This window comes from Lygodium microphyllum, chromosome 20 (genome assembly GCF_053477565.2).
Source record: "Lygodium microphyllum isolate KBCC chromosome 20, Lygodium_microphyllum_v1.1.10, whole genome shotgun sequence".
In the NCBI taxonomy this organism is placed as follows: domain Eukaryota; kingdom Viridiplantae; phylum Streptophyta; class Polypodiopsida; order Schizaeales; family Lygodiaceae; genus Lygodium; species Lygodium microphyllum.
Genome location: NC_141154.1, coordinates 82,954,340 through 82,971,173, shown reverse-complemented (window position 1 = coordinate 82,971,173; position 16,834 = coordinate 82,954,340). Strand labels below are relative to the sequence as shown.

General features: G+C 39.3%; 1 protein-coding gene across 2 annotated transcripts in view; it reads right to left on the bottom strand.

Annotated features, from left to right (window-relative positions):
* Nucleotides 1-12,439: 12,439 nt before the first annotated feature.
* The window catches only part of LOC148019086 (pentatricopeptide repeat-containing protein At1g11290, chloroplastic-like), a 43,284-nt gene continuing 38,889 nt past the window's right edge, over nt 12,440-16,834 (bottom strand). For both annotated transcript variants that reach the window (XM_087701668.1, XM_087701669.1), the window contains exons 3-4: nt 14,268-14,458; nt 12,440-14,154 (exon numbers count right to left, since the gene is read on the bottom strand). In XM_087701668.1, the coding sequence (XP_087557794.1) occupies nt 12,624-14,154; nt 14,268-14,458 (1,722 nt within the window). In that variant the 3' untranslated portion in view covers nt 12,440-12,623. The remainder of the gene's footprint in view (nt 14,155-14,267; nt 14,459-16,834) is intronic.

Below are 16,834 nucleotides of genomic sequence, written 5' to 3'. Positions count from 1 at the left end.
GGAATGGTTTGAGTATGAGTTATGAGATTCTGATGACCTTCTGTAACCCTCTGTAAACCTTCTGTAGAGCCTCTATCTCTGCTCTATCTCTGCTTTGACTGTTCTGTAGCTTCTCTGGTACTGTACTGTACTGTTCTGTAGACCTTCTATAAGTGTTATGTAGAATGTATGTGTGACTTTGGAAAAATTTTCTAACTTTTGGAAAGGATGAATCTAAGTTCAAAAGAGCTAAAAAAAATGGAAGAAGCAGCTGCTGAACACTGAAGAGAAGACTAAGTGACAATGATAGTAGTGAGCTGTGAAGAGACACTCTAGTGGCTCTGGTGCCTCTTCATATCACACATACCTCTTGGGAGGTGTATCCATGACCTAAGAAGGATTATTGAGAGTTATTAAGAGAGTATTGTAATAAGGATATGATGTACTCTTGATAGAGAGAGAGAGAGAGACAGAGATAGAGACAGAGATAGTCAATTCTATCAAAACAGTGTAATTGTATATGAGAGATTGAGAGAGAAAACTATGAAGACATTGAAGATGAATACTATGTGATTGATTTCCATTCAAAAATGGTATATTCTTCTATGTTCTTTGTTCTATTGATGGATTTTATGAAGATGTTGAAGATTATGGTTGATTCTATCAAATCCGTGGGAGATAACTACTATGATGCTACGTGAAGAATTGTTGTTTTCTTTGTTTTGATGATCAAAAGAATGAAATGAAAGCTTGTTGATGTTACAAGATAGATTTTCTTGCAGTAGAATCCCCTTTTTCTTGGTGTTCCTCTTGGGGCTCCAAAGCTTGTGAAGACATCTTACCAAAGATCATATGAGAGAGATCTCCGTAGGTGTACTCCACAACAAGGCTTCCTTGTAAACTCTTGTGCTTGTGGCTCATGGCTCCTCACTAGATGTTACTATGATACCATGAAAAGATAGGGGGTAAGAGTGGGAGCTTAAGTTTGTTGGTCTTAGATGCCTGATTATGTTGAAGTGATGTCTACATGTATGGGAATGCTATGCCCATGTTATGGGTTGGATTTGCAGCTGATTTTGGTATTGAAATAGCTTGGTTTGACACTGTATTCACTACTGTATATAGCAGGGTTGAACCTCTTTTAATAGGGATTTTATGTGCCTATTGCTTCTAGCTATGATTCGGGTGTTCTATATGCACTCTTGATGTGTACTATTGATGCTAGTACATTGGTATATCATATGCCCATGATTTGAGATGGCTTTGAGTATCATTTGAGAACTGATTTACTCACTTTTGATAGTAAATTTATTGCCATAATAACCAGGGAGAAAGCCCATTTGGTCAATGTATGCTCTACATATTGGTCATGGGTGCTTCCTGGGTGACTCATATGACTATATGGATGTATATAGAGGTTGGGAAATGTCTTGGATGGTTCCAAAATGTATTTTGAGCCTTGTTTGAACTTCATATTGGTTGGCACTTACTTGACATTGGACTACACTGGCATGCTTTGTGACAGAGGTTATATCTATGGTCTATGCATGACCCCTTGGTACATGCTTTGAAGCATACATCAGTGATGCATGCTACCTATATTGTTTGAGCTTCTTTGCCACTTGGAGCTTTAGTTGGGCTTGTACTTGGATACTTTGGAACCTCTTTTGGATGTTTATTGGCTTGTCAGAGATTGACTTGGATTCATACATGATGTACTTGGTTGCTATCAGATCCTTGACCGCTTACATGCTCTTGGTACTCTCATAATGTACGGTATTGGCTATGAGATGTCTTATGCATTTGCATGCTATCTCTAAGCTTGGTTGCTCATTTTCCATCGAATTTTGTGCCAGTGGGAGCTTTATGCTTATGGTCTTGGATTTATCCAGAGCTTGCAGGTTATGCATTTGAGCTATTACTTGAGATTTGAGACTGGGATCTCTTACACGTCCTTGACTATGATATTTGCTTGGTAGATGCTTCCATGTCTGGTCTTGGATGCTTATGAACTGATTTGATCCATCTTCATTGAGCATACACTGACCTTTTTCACATCTTGTGGTGTGAACATCTCGCTTATTACTTAGGGGATGTATTAGTTGTACTGACGGACTCTCTTGACACATTTGGGTGTTTAGCTCATGTTCATTGGTTGTCATAGTGCCTCTGTTATGCCCGCTTAATGCAAGGTTAGACTTGGCAGTCACTGTTGTCATTGGATCTCTATTAGCTCAATGTTTGCTCTCATTTACTCATGATGTCATTTATTACAACAAGATGTTTTATGCGGAATGTGATGTATTTACTGAGCTTAATCATGTCCTTTTAATGTATTTTTGGTATTATTTGGTGGATAGCTAGTCATTCTAGTAGTTTCTCTTACTTTTAGCTTGTTTTAGCAGTGGTTTTGACCTGTTTACTGCTAATTACAATAGGCTATTTTCTGCAGGAATCTCAAATATTGAAGGTTTTGGTACAGAAATTGTAAATTAAGCCACCAAGAAACAAAGGTATTAAACCCGAGAATATGGATGATAATGATTGGGCTGATTTAGATGCACTATGAAACTCCACTATCATTTTATCACTCTCTGAAGAGATCCATAATAATGTTGTTGAAGATGAAGATCAGAGTGCATGTAATCTATGGGAAAAGATTCATGAACTTTATGCAATGCAGAGCCTTGCTTCACATATGTATTGGCTTAAACAAGGCTTAAATAGTTGATGGATCTCCGCATGAAGGAGGGGACCCCATTGTCTGCTCACGTTAGCGAGTTTCATTCTATCATGAAGAATCTACTTCAACAGGGTATTGATTTTCAAGATAATCTACATCCTTTGTTTCTACTTGGCACTTTACCTTAGTCTTGGGATGTATTTGGCACCGTGATCTGTACCAACAAACTCGATGGGCTGAAATTGCAAGAGGTAGAGAGTGCTCTTTTGATTGAAGAAATTAACAGGAATAACAATGATGGTTCCCCCAATTCACATGCTTTATCCATTAGAGGTGGTAGAAGTGGCAAGAAAGATAATGATCGTCATGGGAAGGACTCTCAGAAGTCTTGGTCTAAGTCACGTGGACGCAGCAGGTCTCGTGGACGTAAGTCTGATCTTACATGCCATTATCATGGGAAAGTAGGACACATACAGCCGCAGTGCCATAAGATGTGCGATGACAAGCGCAAAGAAAAGGGGAAAGGAAAAGTGCATGATAAATCCAATGATCACAGCATTATACCTACAAAGTCCAGTGTAAAGATTGAGGAGATAAATATCATGCAGCTTGAGGATTCCGATGGTGGCTACATCTTAGCAGCCTCTTCATGTGATGCCTCTCAGCTGACCGAGGCTCAGTCTATGCATGCACAATGTTGGCTCTTGGATTCAGGTGCGTCTTTTCATGTGACCCCCTACCATGAGTGGTTTCATACCTTTCGTAGTGTATTTAGTATTGTGTGCTTATGTGATGATCAATCTCTTGCTATTGTTGACATTGGTGATGTCACTCTACAATTTCCCTCTGGTAGCACTTTTATTCTGCATAATGTACGTCATGTACTTGCACTGACTAACGGCCTTATGTCTACTGGGCAGCTTGATGATGCAGGTTATCATATATGCTTTGGTGATTCTGTATGGAAGATAACTTGTGGCATGCTTGTTTTTGCAAGAAGTGCCAAGTCTGGCAACCTCTACCCCTTGGTTGTATTTGGTTCTACTCTTGATCATGTTTTGGCAGTGGGTTCGATCCCACATGTATCTCTTTGGCAACCTCGTTTGGGGCATATGTCTCTTAAAGGAATGAAAATGCTTTGTGCTTTGCAGTATATCCCGCATTTTGACTCTTCTGACTTTGCGTCGTGTGATCATTGTTTATATAGCAGATAGACTAGGAACTCACATAAGAAGTCTGGTATGTCACGCATAGGTGAGCTATTGCCTCTTGTAAATTATGCCGTTTGTGGACCCATGCCCTGTTAGTCACTAGGAGGTGCAACGTACTTCATCACATTTATTGATGACTTTTCATGTAAGGTTTGGGCTTATCTCCCATAAATCAGAAGTCTGTTGTCTTGACAGTATTTAAGCGTTGGCTTGCTTTAACCAAGAACCAGTCTGGGCATGGGCTCAAATGCCTAAGGACAGATAATGGGGGTGAGTATGTCTCACTTGCTTTTGAGCAGTTTTGTGATGACCAGGGTATTAAGCATCAATTGACCGCCCCTTATACCCCTTCGCAGAATGGTATGGCTGAGCATATGAATAGGACTATCCAAGAGAGGGTCTGTAGTATGCTTAGCCAAGTAGGCTTATCATAGCATTTTTGGGCTGAGGCAGTCTCTTACTCCCGTGCATCTCATTAATAGGTCACATTGTAGTGGTATTGACTTCCATGTTGCAGAGGAGGTATGGACATGAAAGCCTCCCTCATATGCTCATTTGCGTGTCTTTGGATGTGAGGCCTTTTACCGTGTGCTCAAGCATAAACGCAATAAGCTAAATCCTAAAAGTGTGAAATGCATTTTCCTTGGCTATGGAGATGCAAGTGAGATGGGATATCGTATTTGGGATCCACATGCGCAGAAATTCATCTGCAGCCATGATGTTGTGTTCCATGAGGATAAAATGCATATGTAGCTTGAGAAAGTTGTTGAGATACACAAGGTTATCTTTCAAGAGGAGTCCCCCTACTCTCGCGCAGCTAGCTAAACAACCTGCATAAGCACAGCTAATCCTCATGGCTAGGATGTTAGACATGATGTTAGACAGGATATTGGACATGCATCACAGTTTGCATTGAGGCATTCTACTAGAGATAGACAACCTCCTGACCGCTATGAGCCCTCCATAAATTATGTCTTGGTTACAGATGCAGGAGAGCATCTTACCTATGATGAGGCTATGCACAGAGGTGACAGTCACTCCTGGGAGAGGAGTATGCAGTCCAAAATTGACTCGTTGCATAAGAATCATACATGGGATTTGGTTTCCTTGCCTAGTGTGGCAAGAGGGATTTGCCTTGCAAGTGGGTGTACAAGTTGAAAAGTACCCTTGGACACCCCAAGCTGGCATACAATACTAGATTGGTAGCAAAGGGTCTTAAGCAAAAGCATGGTGTTGACTTTGATGAGGTCTTCTCTCCTCTGGTTAAGATAACCACCCTACGCTTAATCTTGGCTTTGACTGCACACCTTGACTTGGATATGTATTAGTTGGATGTCAAGACAACTTTCTTACATGGGTACTTGCATGATGAGATTTACATGGAGCAGCCTAAGGGATTTGCAGAGCCTGGCAGGGAACACCCAGTGTGTAGATTGAGAAAAAGTCTTTATGAATTGAAGCATGCACCTAGGGAATGGTATCATAAGTTTGATGCATTTATGCAATCACAGGGCTATAGCCATAGTGCTATGGATCCGTGCTTGTACATGAAGAAAGCCCATGATGGATCTTTATTGATTTTGGTACTCTATGTGGATGACATGCTTTTGGCAAGGAAAGCTCATGATGAGCTAGATACTCTTAAATCTTAGCTCAAGAAGAGCTTTGAGATGAAAGATATGGGACAAGCCTCTCATATTCTCGAAATGCACATTACACGTGATAAGCATCAAGGACTACTCTATCTAACACAGAGAGAGTATAATCATAAAGTCCTTGAGCACTTCCATATGTAGGATGTTAAGCCTATTGGCTATCCACTGTCTTCTCATATGAAGGTATCATAGGCCAATCGTCTACATACATATGAGCAGAGGGCAAAGATTCCCTATGCTTTTATAGTTGGTGTTGTGGCATGTTATATGGCTACACCTAGTAAGAGGCATTGGGATAGTGTGAAGGGTATCATGAGGTACCTGAAGGGCACTGCTAATATGTGCAGATGTTATGGCAGCCAAGATACATGAGTTGTGGGATACACTGACTCTGACTACGCAGAACATGCAGATAGTAGGAAGTCCACCTCTCACTATGTGTTCACTTTTGCTGGAGAGGTGTTGTTTCATGGATGTCCAGGGTGCAGAAATGTAGAGGTCGAGTATGTTGCAGCCCCATTGAGGCTTGCAAGGAGGCCATTTGGTTGGGTCTTTTGGTTGCTCGGCTTGCTATTGCATATGCTATCCCTATAGTGCATTCGGATTCTATGCATGCTATCCAGTTAGCCAAGAATCCGGTCTTCCATGCGAAGACAAAACACATTGAGGTGAGGTATCACTTCATTCGTGGGGTCATTGAGGACAAGTTTGTTGACCTTGTCAAGATCTCAACTAACCAGAATCCTATAGACTTACTCACGAAAAGCCTCTCTATAGAGTGCTTTGCCTTCCTTAGGAAGTTGATGGGTGTTGGATGAGATGACGTTTTTTCTCGTCCTCTTGTATCTATGTACATGTTGTACTATCTTTTTTCTTTTTTTCTTCTCACTCCTCATTGAGAAAAATTCTCCTTTAAATAAGTGGGAGGTTGTTGGGAGTAAAGGTGCCTCAGTCTAGCCGCCTGTGTATTACTACACTGACAGTACCTACACCTGCACACTACAGGAAGTGGCGCCCATCACTGTCACTTCATTCTTTATTCTTTCAGTGACATTTGAATAAAGGGAAGGCCAGTCACACATTGTGAGTGTTGGAGTTCCCACATTGTGTGTGTCTCTCTCTCTTGCTCTTGCTCCTTCCACCATAGCTCTTGCTCCCGCTCATGCTTCCACTTCAAGGCTCACCTCCCTTCAAAGTTCTTGCAAAGACACATAAGACACAGAGAATGTACACAAGGTAGGAAGCTGAAAACCCTAATCTTTCTTCTTTCTCTTCTTCTCCACTATGATAGTCTACTCAAATTAAAGACATAGTATAATATACATCTTTTGAGGGCACCATGGTACTTGTTATATCACTTCTACTCTCTCTACAAGGTGTGTCTACCTTGCTTGTATAGTGGTTTGTGTGCATGTGTGTGCAATAGAGTAGTTGGTGTAAAGTTGGGGTGGTGTGATATTCTCAGGGTAACAGGTCATTTGAGCTACTCGAGATGTCTTGCTCTTCATGTGCCCTTAGGTTGTGATGTAAAGTTTGCCATTATTTCAATACGGCGTACTACTAGCTTTTTGGCTATGGCTCTCCATGAGTTGATGCCGACTATGTTGATTCTATGGCTCATTTTGCCTTGAGTGGCCTCCACAATGGTAGATGTCACCATTACTTTGAGATCTCTTATGCACAATTAGCTTATGTACTTGGTTACCCCACACTTGGGATACATCTATATCTGACACTTTTGGATTCTTTGACAGTATTTGATACTTGAAGTTGCATGCTCTTTCTTGGACACTACTAATTGCATTATAAGTCCAATTGCCATTTGAATTTCCTTGACAGTGGGAGCATCTTATCTTGGACATTTGCTTACAATTGACTTATCATTTACTACCATTTTACAGATAACATTGCTAAAATTCAATTTTGAGCCATTCTATTGAGAGCAGACACTTGTTTCAAGTAGTCTAGCTTCTATTTTGTGAACAATAATACATTGAGTTTTTCTCTTCTTGTTCACAAAATAGAAGCTAGAGTACTTGAAATAAATAGAAACTATTTTAATGTTGTTCACAAAATAGAAGCTATTATTCTATTGGAGCAAACACTTTTTTTGGGGCTATTTTACTATTGTTATACTAGCCCACTCTCTCTTTATTTTGCAATCATAATGGTAGGTGCTTCTAGGAATAGTGGCATCTTTAACTTTCATAAGTTGGATAGCAATAACTTTATCTACTAGAAGACCTAGATATGGCAAGTTTTGGTACAAAAGAAACAAGTCAAGCCATTGAAATGTAAAGGCATAAAGCTAGAAGATATGGATGCTCATTTTATCTTTGTTTAATTAAGTATATTTTAATGTCATTGAGACTAAAGGTGGTGCATAGTAGAGTTATCGGAGAAAATATGTGATCTTTATGATAATAAGGAAAGCCTAGCTTCACAACTATATTGGATCAAGAAGTTTGTGGAACTTCCTATGAAGGAAGGCTCATTTGAATGAGTTTCACTCTATTTATAGCTAGCTTACATTTCACAAGATCATCTTTAATGATAGCATAAAGTCTATGTTTTTGCTTGCCACTCCTTCCAATGGTATTTGAGCAAAATGAGCTCTAATCAATTCGTAGAGCATCCCCAAGCATCAATACAACATCCTAGCATTAGATCTTCATCAACTAAGCATCCAAGAAGCATAAATATTCAAAACTTTGATATCCCAAACTGTGAATGGCAGGTTTTTCCACAACCCTCAATCAATGGCTGACCATCTCTACCCCCAACAGTTCCTAAGACAAAGTCCAATATGCTAGGAATAATACCCAATAGCTGAGCCAAGAGCAAGATAGCGTGGCAGGAGTAAGCAACTAATGCAGTAAATGTAGGGAAAACCCTTAAAATTGCACTACTGTTTTTGGACTGTTATCATGAGGCTTGCCCTGTTGTGGCTAACCTCAATGGTTACTTGGCAATGATTAAAATACCCTCCTAGAGTTGGGGAAGAAGCTAGAGAAGGTGAGGAGCTTCTGTGTACCTTAAATGGATCAAGAAATTACTCCGATGGAATCTTGATTGAAGCTCTCTTTCTTAAGCTAAAATAGAATGATTGAAGCTCCTCAAATGCATGCTCACTCTGATACCAACTGAAAGGGTATGCAGAAGTGAGAGTAAGAAGAGTATAAGCAGAAGCAAGAGCTATGGCTATGGAGGTTTGAGCTCATGAGAGCAAGATCCGTATGTGGAAACTCCAATGGTCACAATGTGTGACTTGCCTTCATTTTATAATTCCATAGTAAAGAGTAAAGAATAAAGATGATAGTGATGGGCGACCACAGCCTCCTATAGAGCACATGTGTACAGACACTGAGCACAATGTAAATATAAGTGGCTATGCATTTGTGGACCTTAACCCCCAACATTTACAAATGATTTATATATGTTATTCATGGAAAAGCTTATTATCTTGTCTTGAAATCTTTTACAATTTCTTTACATAAATATCTATCTTCTCTCTTAGGCACCTGAATACTCATTTCATAATAACAACACTTGTGTCTTAAAATAATCAAGCCCAATTCTAATAAGATAATATAGTGAACGTATAGCCATTTCACTTGAATAGGTAGCTAGTACACATATGCATTTGCTAAGTATATTCATATTTGATGTAAAGAGATGTTTGCTCTTATATTGAGCATCATCTTCTAACCAAACCTCTTGCATTGTCAAAGAATTTTCAATATCATCCTCCAAGTCTTGATCGATTGCCATAATACTTTCATTTACATAACACCATCTCATTTAAGAAACAATTAAAGTAAGATTCTCAAGTGCAAACATACATTTGCATACGGTGGATTTCTATTGTATTTTGGAAGTAATTCTGTGTATTGATATAAGGTAACTTTATCAAATACCTCAAACATAGCCGATGGGAAGCCTTCTTGATACATTTTAACATACAAGATGGTCTATAGAGTGGCATGTCAATTAGCCAATTCTATGAGCATTACACACACACACACACACACACACACACACACACACACACATGTAATACAAGACTTCATTGATTTTTATCCAAGGTGCCAATGAATTATTTCCATATCTTCTCTTCTTTGTGTATAATATAGCTAAACTACTAATAAAGATTGTGGTAGGAATCTACTTGTGGCTATCAAGATCGAAATTATTGTATATTATGATTGCTCTAATAGAGAAGCGAGACCAAGGATGTATAGCCTCCACTAAAATACAAGACAAAGCAAAAGAAGGCATTGAATAAAAAGTAGAAGTAAGAATAGTAAATCGCATGCAAATTGGTTGGAGAGAGAGCATTTTGTTAAAGTATCCAAGAAGATTACCCAAAAAAAAAGGGAGTATAATAAAGGAAAAGCATCCATTGAAGTATTCAAGAATGCCAAAGAAAAGACACAAACTATAGGGTCATGTGAGGCTAATAAAAAAGGTCATTATCCATCATCTTAAATTATTTGTATGTCTCTTGATTTTCATATCTCAAGGAATCTATCCCCATATATATATCTCAAAATGCTTGTGCTAGAAATTTTGTAAAATGAAAAAACCATTTTAAAATGAAATCTCACATTTTTACAAGTATGATAGCTCTCCTATTGGTTGAGAGAGGCTCTGTGTGTGTGTGTGTGTGTGTGTGTGTGTGTGTGTGTGTGTAAAAGACCCAAACATGAAATCGCATTTTAAAAAATGAAAAAAACATCTTAAAATGAAATATCACATTTTCACAATTATGATAGCTCTCATATTGGTTAAGAGGCTCTATGTGTGTGTGTATGTAAAAGACCCAAACATGAATCTTAAGTCTTCCCTAATAAAGAAGGATGATTTGTATCCATGCAATAGTGGCATCATTTCTTAGGCAATCAAAAAAGGTAACATATGAAGGTGCGCATGATGTATATCTAACCACTAGTGCAAGCCTATCTAAGAGGCATCTTTGCTATTGAAAATTACTAGAGTTGTATACACTTTTGCATCCATCTTATGCCTATCTTGGTCTCCCTTTCTCACACCCATACATACTAGCATACCATACACAAAGATCATCAACAACTTGAGATATCATCCTCTAAATCCATACCTCAAGCTCATGATCATTGTTCACTCTCAAAACCAACCGTAATTGGGATACAACCATATTAATCTAATCTACAACCACAAATTCTCCTTAGGCATTCTCATCTTTACAATAACATTACCCCTAGACCTTGGTCAATCCACTCTTGTGTGATGCTAATAAGAGTAAAGCATCTAAGGTCTTTTGAAATAAATCTAAGGGCAATATAATAATTTTTCTCATGTATCGAGTGCCCATAAAGAGTCATTGAGTTATCTTACAAATGGCTTCATCAACAATAAATTTTACACATGGAGCCTTGAATATATCTAGTTTTGCCATGGAAACCTACTATGTGTTTATTCTTATGATGAACAATAATAAGCTCTTTAGCTGCCTCTTGGTAAAACCAAACATAAGCGGCAATAATTTTGGTCGTTTGGATCTAATGCTTGCAAACTAAACATTTAGTAGCCAAGATAAAACCTTGCAAAATATACTTTTAATGCCAAAATAACCATGAATTTCACACCCATTTACAAATTCTATTGATACTTCCTCAAGGTACTCTCAATTCTAAGACCACAATCCATAAGTCTCAAAAAGACTAAATCTAGAAGACAATGGGATTTCCACAAGATAATGGAATTAGTGAAACAACGTTGAAAACTTGAAATTTCACATGATGCAAACACATTTGATTATGCTTTCCATAAAAACAAAGGTTCCATCTATTCCGAAGTAAAATTGTCAATTCAAAAATCAATCAGCAAGATCATTAAAAATGTTCACTTGTATTAGCATACACAAGACACTTCATCATAGTAAAAGCATGCCATTGAAAGGTGAAGAGAGCCTACAAGTATCAAAGTGCAAAGACTTTGCCAAGTCCTTGTTTGTAGATAAGTAATTGCGTTAGGTAGTTGGCACAAGTAACAAAGAAAACCCAAAAGCATTTGAATCTAGAAGATCAAGTTGAAAAGAAAGGATATGAAGATGAGGATTTTTCTAAACAGCATCTACAAAACCTTTAATGAAGCTTTAACTCAAATGACTTAGTTTAACTTTGGTTTGGCTACATGGGACTCAAATAATAATTTCCACAAAACTTACCAAATTAAGGTAAGAAGTACATGCATCTCATTTACTTTAAAATACCTATTTCAAGCCGTTGTACGAAAATGCCTTAAAAAGAGAGATTATTTACTACCAAAATATGAAATCTCTACAACTTTCCTACAAATGATGCAATCATTGCTCTTCCATCATGCAAAAGGTAATTTTGCGTTAAACATACTATTCATATCAAGTCACTTGAAAGAGGAATAGCAAGGCTTCAGTGTCTTGGATTAATCAGCATATGCTTAGTAATCAGAATTATCCAGGAGTATTTGCCCCCATAAAAAAAGGGCCCCCCAAAATACCATTACTATTAGTTGGAAGTGAAAGCTGAGTATGATCAGGAGGGGTAAAAGAGGAGAAATAGACAAATGGAAACAGAACTAGGCGTGTGTCTGGCCGCTCTATGCCAATACTGTTTTTATGTAACTCTGCATAGTTCTAAACTTCTTTCCAATGTAAATGAGGTATTAGAATGTTATTATCACAGAACTTGATATCAATGGCCAAACTATTACAAGGGTAAATGAGACCTAACTACAGAGCCAGTGTGCCAGAGACTACTACTTTGTAAGCAAACATTTGATCAGCCTATATGGTCTCTATACAGTCTCCCCCACCAGAAAGAGGTTACTGTGTAATCCCTCCTTGCTGTGTGTTGTGTGACTGTGTTATCTCCATGGCTATCATCATATGGCAAGCCTTCGAGCTCGGTCTGATATCAGATTATCACATAAAGAAGGAAAGAAGAGTCGAAGCAAGACTCACTCATCAGGAAAAGGCACGTAAAAGAAGCAGTAGAGTTCAAAACTTGAATCAAGTGCATTTCCCTGGATCCTCATTGCTACAACTTTCATATTTCTTAACCAGAGCCTCAACTGCTAAACCTTGAGCATTGTTTCAGATACTTTAATTGCTTCTTCTTTATCACCACATCTCTCATACATCTCGATCAGAGCCTTCATTAAAACTATCTCTGACTCACACCTATTGTCAGTGATAAGAGCATGAATTTGTTTGCCCAGTTCTAAGTCACCATTGCCAGAGCACACCCTCAACAAGGACAGAAAGATTTCATTAGTTGGTTTTATACCCTCCTGAAGCATTTGTTTAACAAATGATAAAGCTTTCTGACCATGTCCATGCTGAGCAAATCCAGAAATTATTGAACCCCACGTCACTACTGTTTTGCTTGGCCATTTGTCAAAAACTCTGAAAGCCTCCTCAAGCTTATGACAGTTACAGTACATTTCAATAAGGGAGCATGCAACTAGCAGATCTGGATCTAAACTAGCTAATGCTCGAGCATGAATGCGCCTAACCTCATCAAAAGCCAAAACTTCCGAGCAAGCTTTCAGAAGGGGCACAAACGCCTCACTAAGATATATGGCTTCATGCTGCATCTGTGCAGAGATTTCAAGAGCCTTGTAACATTCTCCAAGTTGCACATGGCCTGTAATGTATGCTTTCCAGTTTGTCCCATCTCGAAGCCTCAATTTATTGAAGACAGTCCTCATCCCTTCAAGACTTCCACATTTTGCATACATATCTACCAGAGCATTTATAACTGGCACATTGGAGTCAAAATTATTCTGGCTAATCTGAGCATGAATCAGCTTGCCCTGTTCCAGATCCTTGGCATTGCCGCATGCTTCCAAGATTGGCAGAAATGTAGCATCAGTAGGCTTTAGCCTTTCATGCTGGAGCAACTGAACTAGCCGTATAGCCTCTTTGATACAATGGAAATGGGAGAATGACATGATCATTGCATTCCATACAACTAGATCCCGTTTAGATAATCTTTCAAAAACTTTGGATGCCTCCTCCAAGGTTCCACATTTGGTATACATGTCAATAAGAGCACTCCCAATGTTAACATTCGCACCAAGGTTGTTATCAGTGATGTATTTATGGATTTCCTTTCCCTCAATGACAGATGGAATACTGGCACATGCTTGAAGTACAGCTACTAGGACATTCTCTTCAGGTTTATAAGGTGACTCTTGCAACATGCGGCGATACACTATCAACCCATCCTCGCCCTTTCCTAGCTTTGCATGCGCAGCAATCATTGCACTCCATGTATAAACACTAGGATTGGTGACTTTTCCAAAAGCTTCAATTGCCTCTTCCAAACATCCACATGTGGAGTACAAGCGGATAAAAAATGTTCCCAAGAAGGTGTCAGATTCCAGATTGTTATTCCTAGTGAGTCGATGTATTTCTCTTCCTTTTGCTAGGTTTTTCCTGGTGATTGCCTCAGACAGAAGGCACAGAAGCACGTTGCTAGTTACCTCCATACCTTGCTTGTCCATCTTGTCCACTATCTCAATTGCCTCTTCAAACCATCCCTCCTCCCGTAGTTTCGTCATGACCCCAATGTTTCCTGATGAACCACTGCTGTTTCCTCCCCTGGGAACACCAAACTGAACTTTCTGAATATGAAAATTTTTAAACATAGCCCTCAAGCACAGCAAAAATAATAATAATACCAGAGGTGGCTTTAGAGAAGCACAAATAAGCACCTGTAACGGTTTCGACGAGGAGCAACACATTTGACATAAGAATCTTGTAAAGATGGTATCCTCAATCCCTGACAGGTCTCTTCTTTGCCCTCACTTGCCTTGGAGCACTGTTCCTCCATCCAAGAAATGTTGTAGAGATGACTGCTCACAGCAACCACATCCATATTTTTGAAAAAGACTCCTCGGTCCATCTGCAAAAGTAACCAGAACAGAACATAACAAAATAAACTAAAAAGGTAAATTCTTCCATTCTATTGTGTTTACTTCTATTTTCAGAGTTCTCACCGAGCAGCTCACATAAATCATAGTCACATTTCTGCAAGATTATTTAGCCAGCTGACAGACTGACAGTATCCAGTATATAAGCTCTACAATAACACACTTACAGTACCCAGTACACGCGTTTTACATCACAGTGCTTCTTTAGTCCCATTTTAAAATCCATTTTTTAGTTCACTTTCTTGTTCTCTATGGTAGTTTTTTATGGTTCACTTACTAAGCACAATCTTTTAGAATTGCTCATGGGAAAATGAAGCTGAAACAGCCTTGCCTTATGACAAACGAATAAAGGGTAGCTCTAGAAAAGCTAACTTTGTATCTTCAGGCTAAGTATTAGGTTCCTGGATACACTTTCGGAGCTGCATTGCTAATTTACATGGTCCTAGGACGTGGACCTCCCCTAGGAGTGGTGCCTACAATTGAGGAGAAACAGTGGGATTCTTGTAAAGAAATGCTAGGTCAAATAAAGAGAGACCAAAATATATCAACACAAGGAACACTATAGAATGCTCAATGAGAATGAATGAATATGTAAACATTGGGAAAAATGTGAGAATGACAATATTTTGAGCTATCCAACTTGATCAATTATCACCATTAAATTACACACAGAGAAATAGATAGATAGATTTTTTATTTTTTGGGGGGAAACACTCCCCCTCTCCCCTTTACAAGATTTTAAAAACAAATAGATTTATAGCTCTCATCATGCTCTTCATTTCTAGCTATAGAACGCCTGAATCCAATACCATATGCAAAAGTTATGGCCAAAATACAATAGTGCTATCAAGCTACCATAGTTGTCCATGACTTCTACACCATGTTGAGCTAAAATATGCATTACTTGCTGATTAGCCTCTTAAATAGCCCCAAAACACACTAAAAAAATGCTCTTTTAGAATAAAACCCTAAAACAAGGACGGTTCGGGAGAGTTCAATGGAAACCCTAAAACGAGGAGCAGTTTGAGAGAGTTCAGTGGAAACCCTAATTTTTGGGGCGACCTTCCATATCTATAAATAGACAGGCTGCCCCCATTCAGCCTCGTTCCGTCTGTGCAGGTTTCTCACTCCACGTGCAGATTTCAGCCATCAGCCTCCTCCCACATGGCTGTCCAACCCTCGAGACTACTACCACTCCATCCGTGTTTACTCCTGCTGCTGACGACTGTGCGCAGTTTCCAGCCTCCGATCTGCGGTATGCTGCTACGTTTACCAGTTTCCAGCCTCCAGACTGTTGTGTTTTGGTGACCAGCCTACTGCCATTCACTATTCAACACTCCTACACTCCAATTGGTGGTCACAGACTTGGGATCTGTCTCCGGTGGACGCCACACTCCAATATTGCTCTGCCCTTGAGCACACTGTGCACTCTTACATTCATTTACAGCATTCATTCACTTCAGAGTTGTATTCTCTCTCTCTCTTCTTCTATTTGTATTTGAGTTTCTATGTTTGAGTTTTGAGTTTTGCGTTTAGGGTTTGAGTTTTGCGCTCTGTGTCTGTGTCTGTGTCTATCTCTTTGTGTTTCTGTCATGGCCGTACACTCTATGTGTCCTCAATGCAAACCCTAGCAGTTTTCTTCACATGGTATCAGAGCCGGTGCTCTTGTAAAGAGTATCCAGTATCCTGTGGATATTGTGGAGAGCTAGTCTTTGTGCGAGGCACACAATACGACTCGTAACTGAATCACAATGTCCCAAACACCTTCTTCTCCAGTTCCTATGATGTCTTATCAAGCTTCTCCATCATTGGAGGCCCTAAGACGGCATTATGGACTCGGTGAGGAGGATGACACTCCACCTTCACCAGATTTCACTAACATGACAGAGGAGGACTTTAAGGAGTACTATCGCAACAAGTACGGTGATGTTTACACCCTTCCTACCAATTTTGCTACCACATTCAAACCGGTTGGTGAGGCTCGCCACCTCTCCAATCATGGAGGATATACGACATTCGAAATGTCTGGCGATCCATCTTCATCATCTCAACCAAGTCCGATGTCAAGTTTGTACAATTCTTTTGTGTTGCATGAATCAAAACCCTCGCCTATTTCTTCTTTTGAGGTACAAGATCCGGATGGCTTTGCGTATGTGAACTTCAATAGGGGGGGCTCACGAAGCAGACAAAATTCAAATACATCTACAGCTTCTGTTTCATTTGAGCATGTCACACGCACTTCTCAGTTCCCTCCCATCCCACCCTCTTCTATATCACACCTTGATCACCTCTCATCATCTTTCCAAAACCTTGGATTACACTCCATATCTGCATCACACACCCTAGGG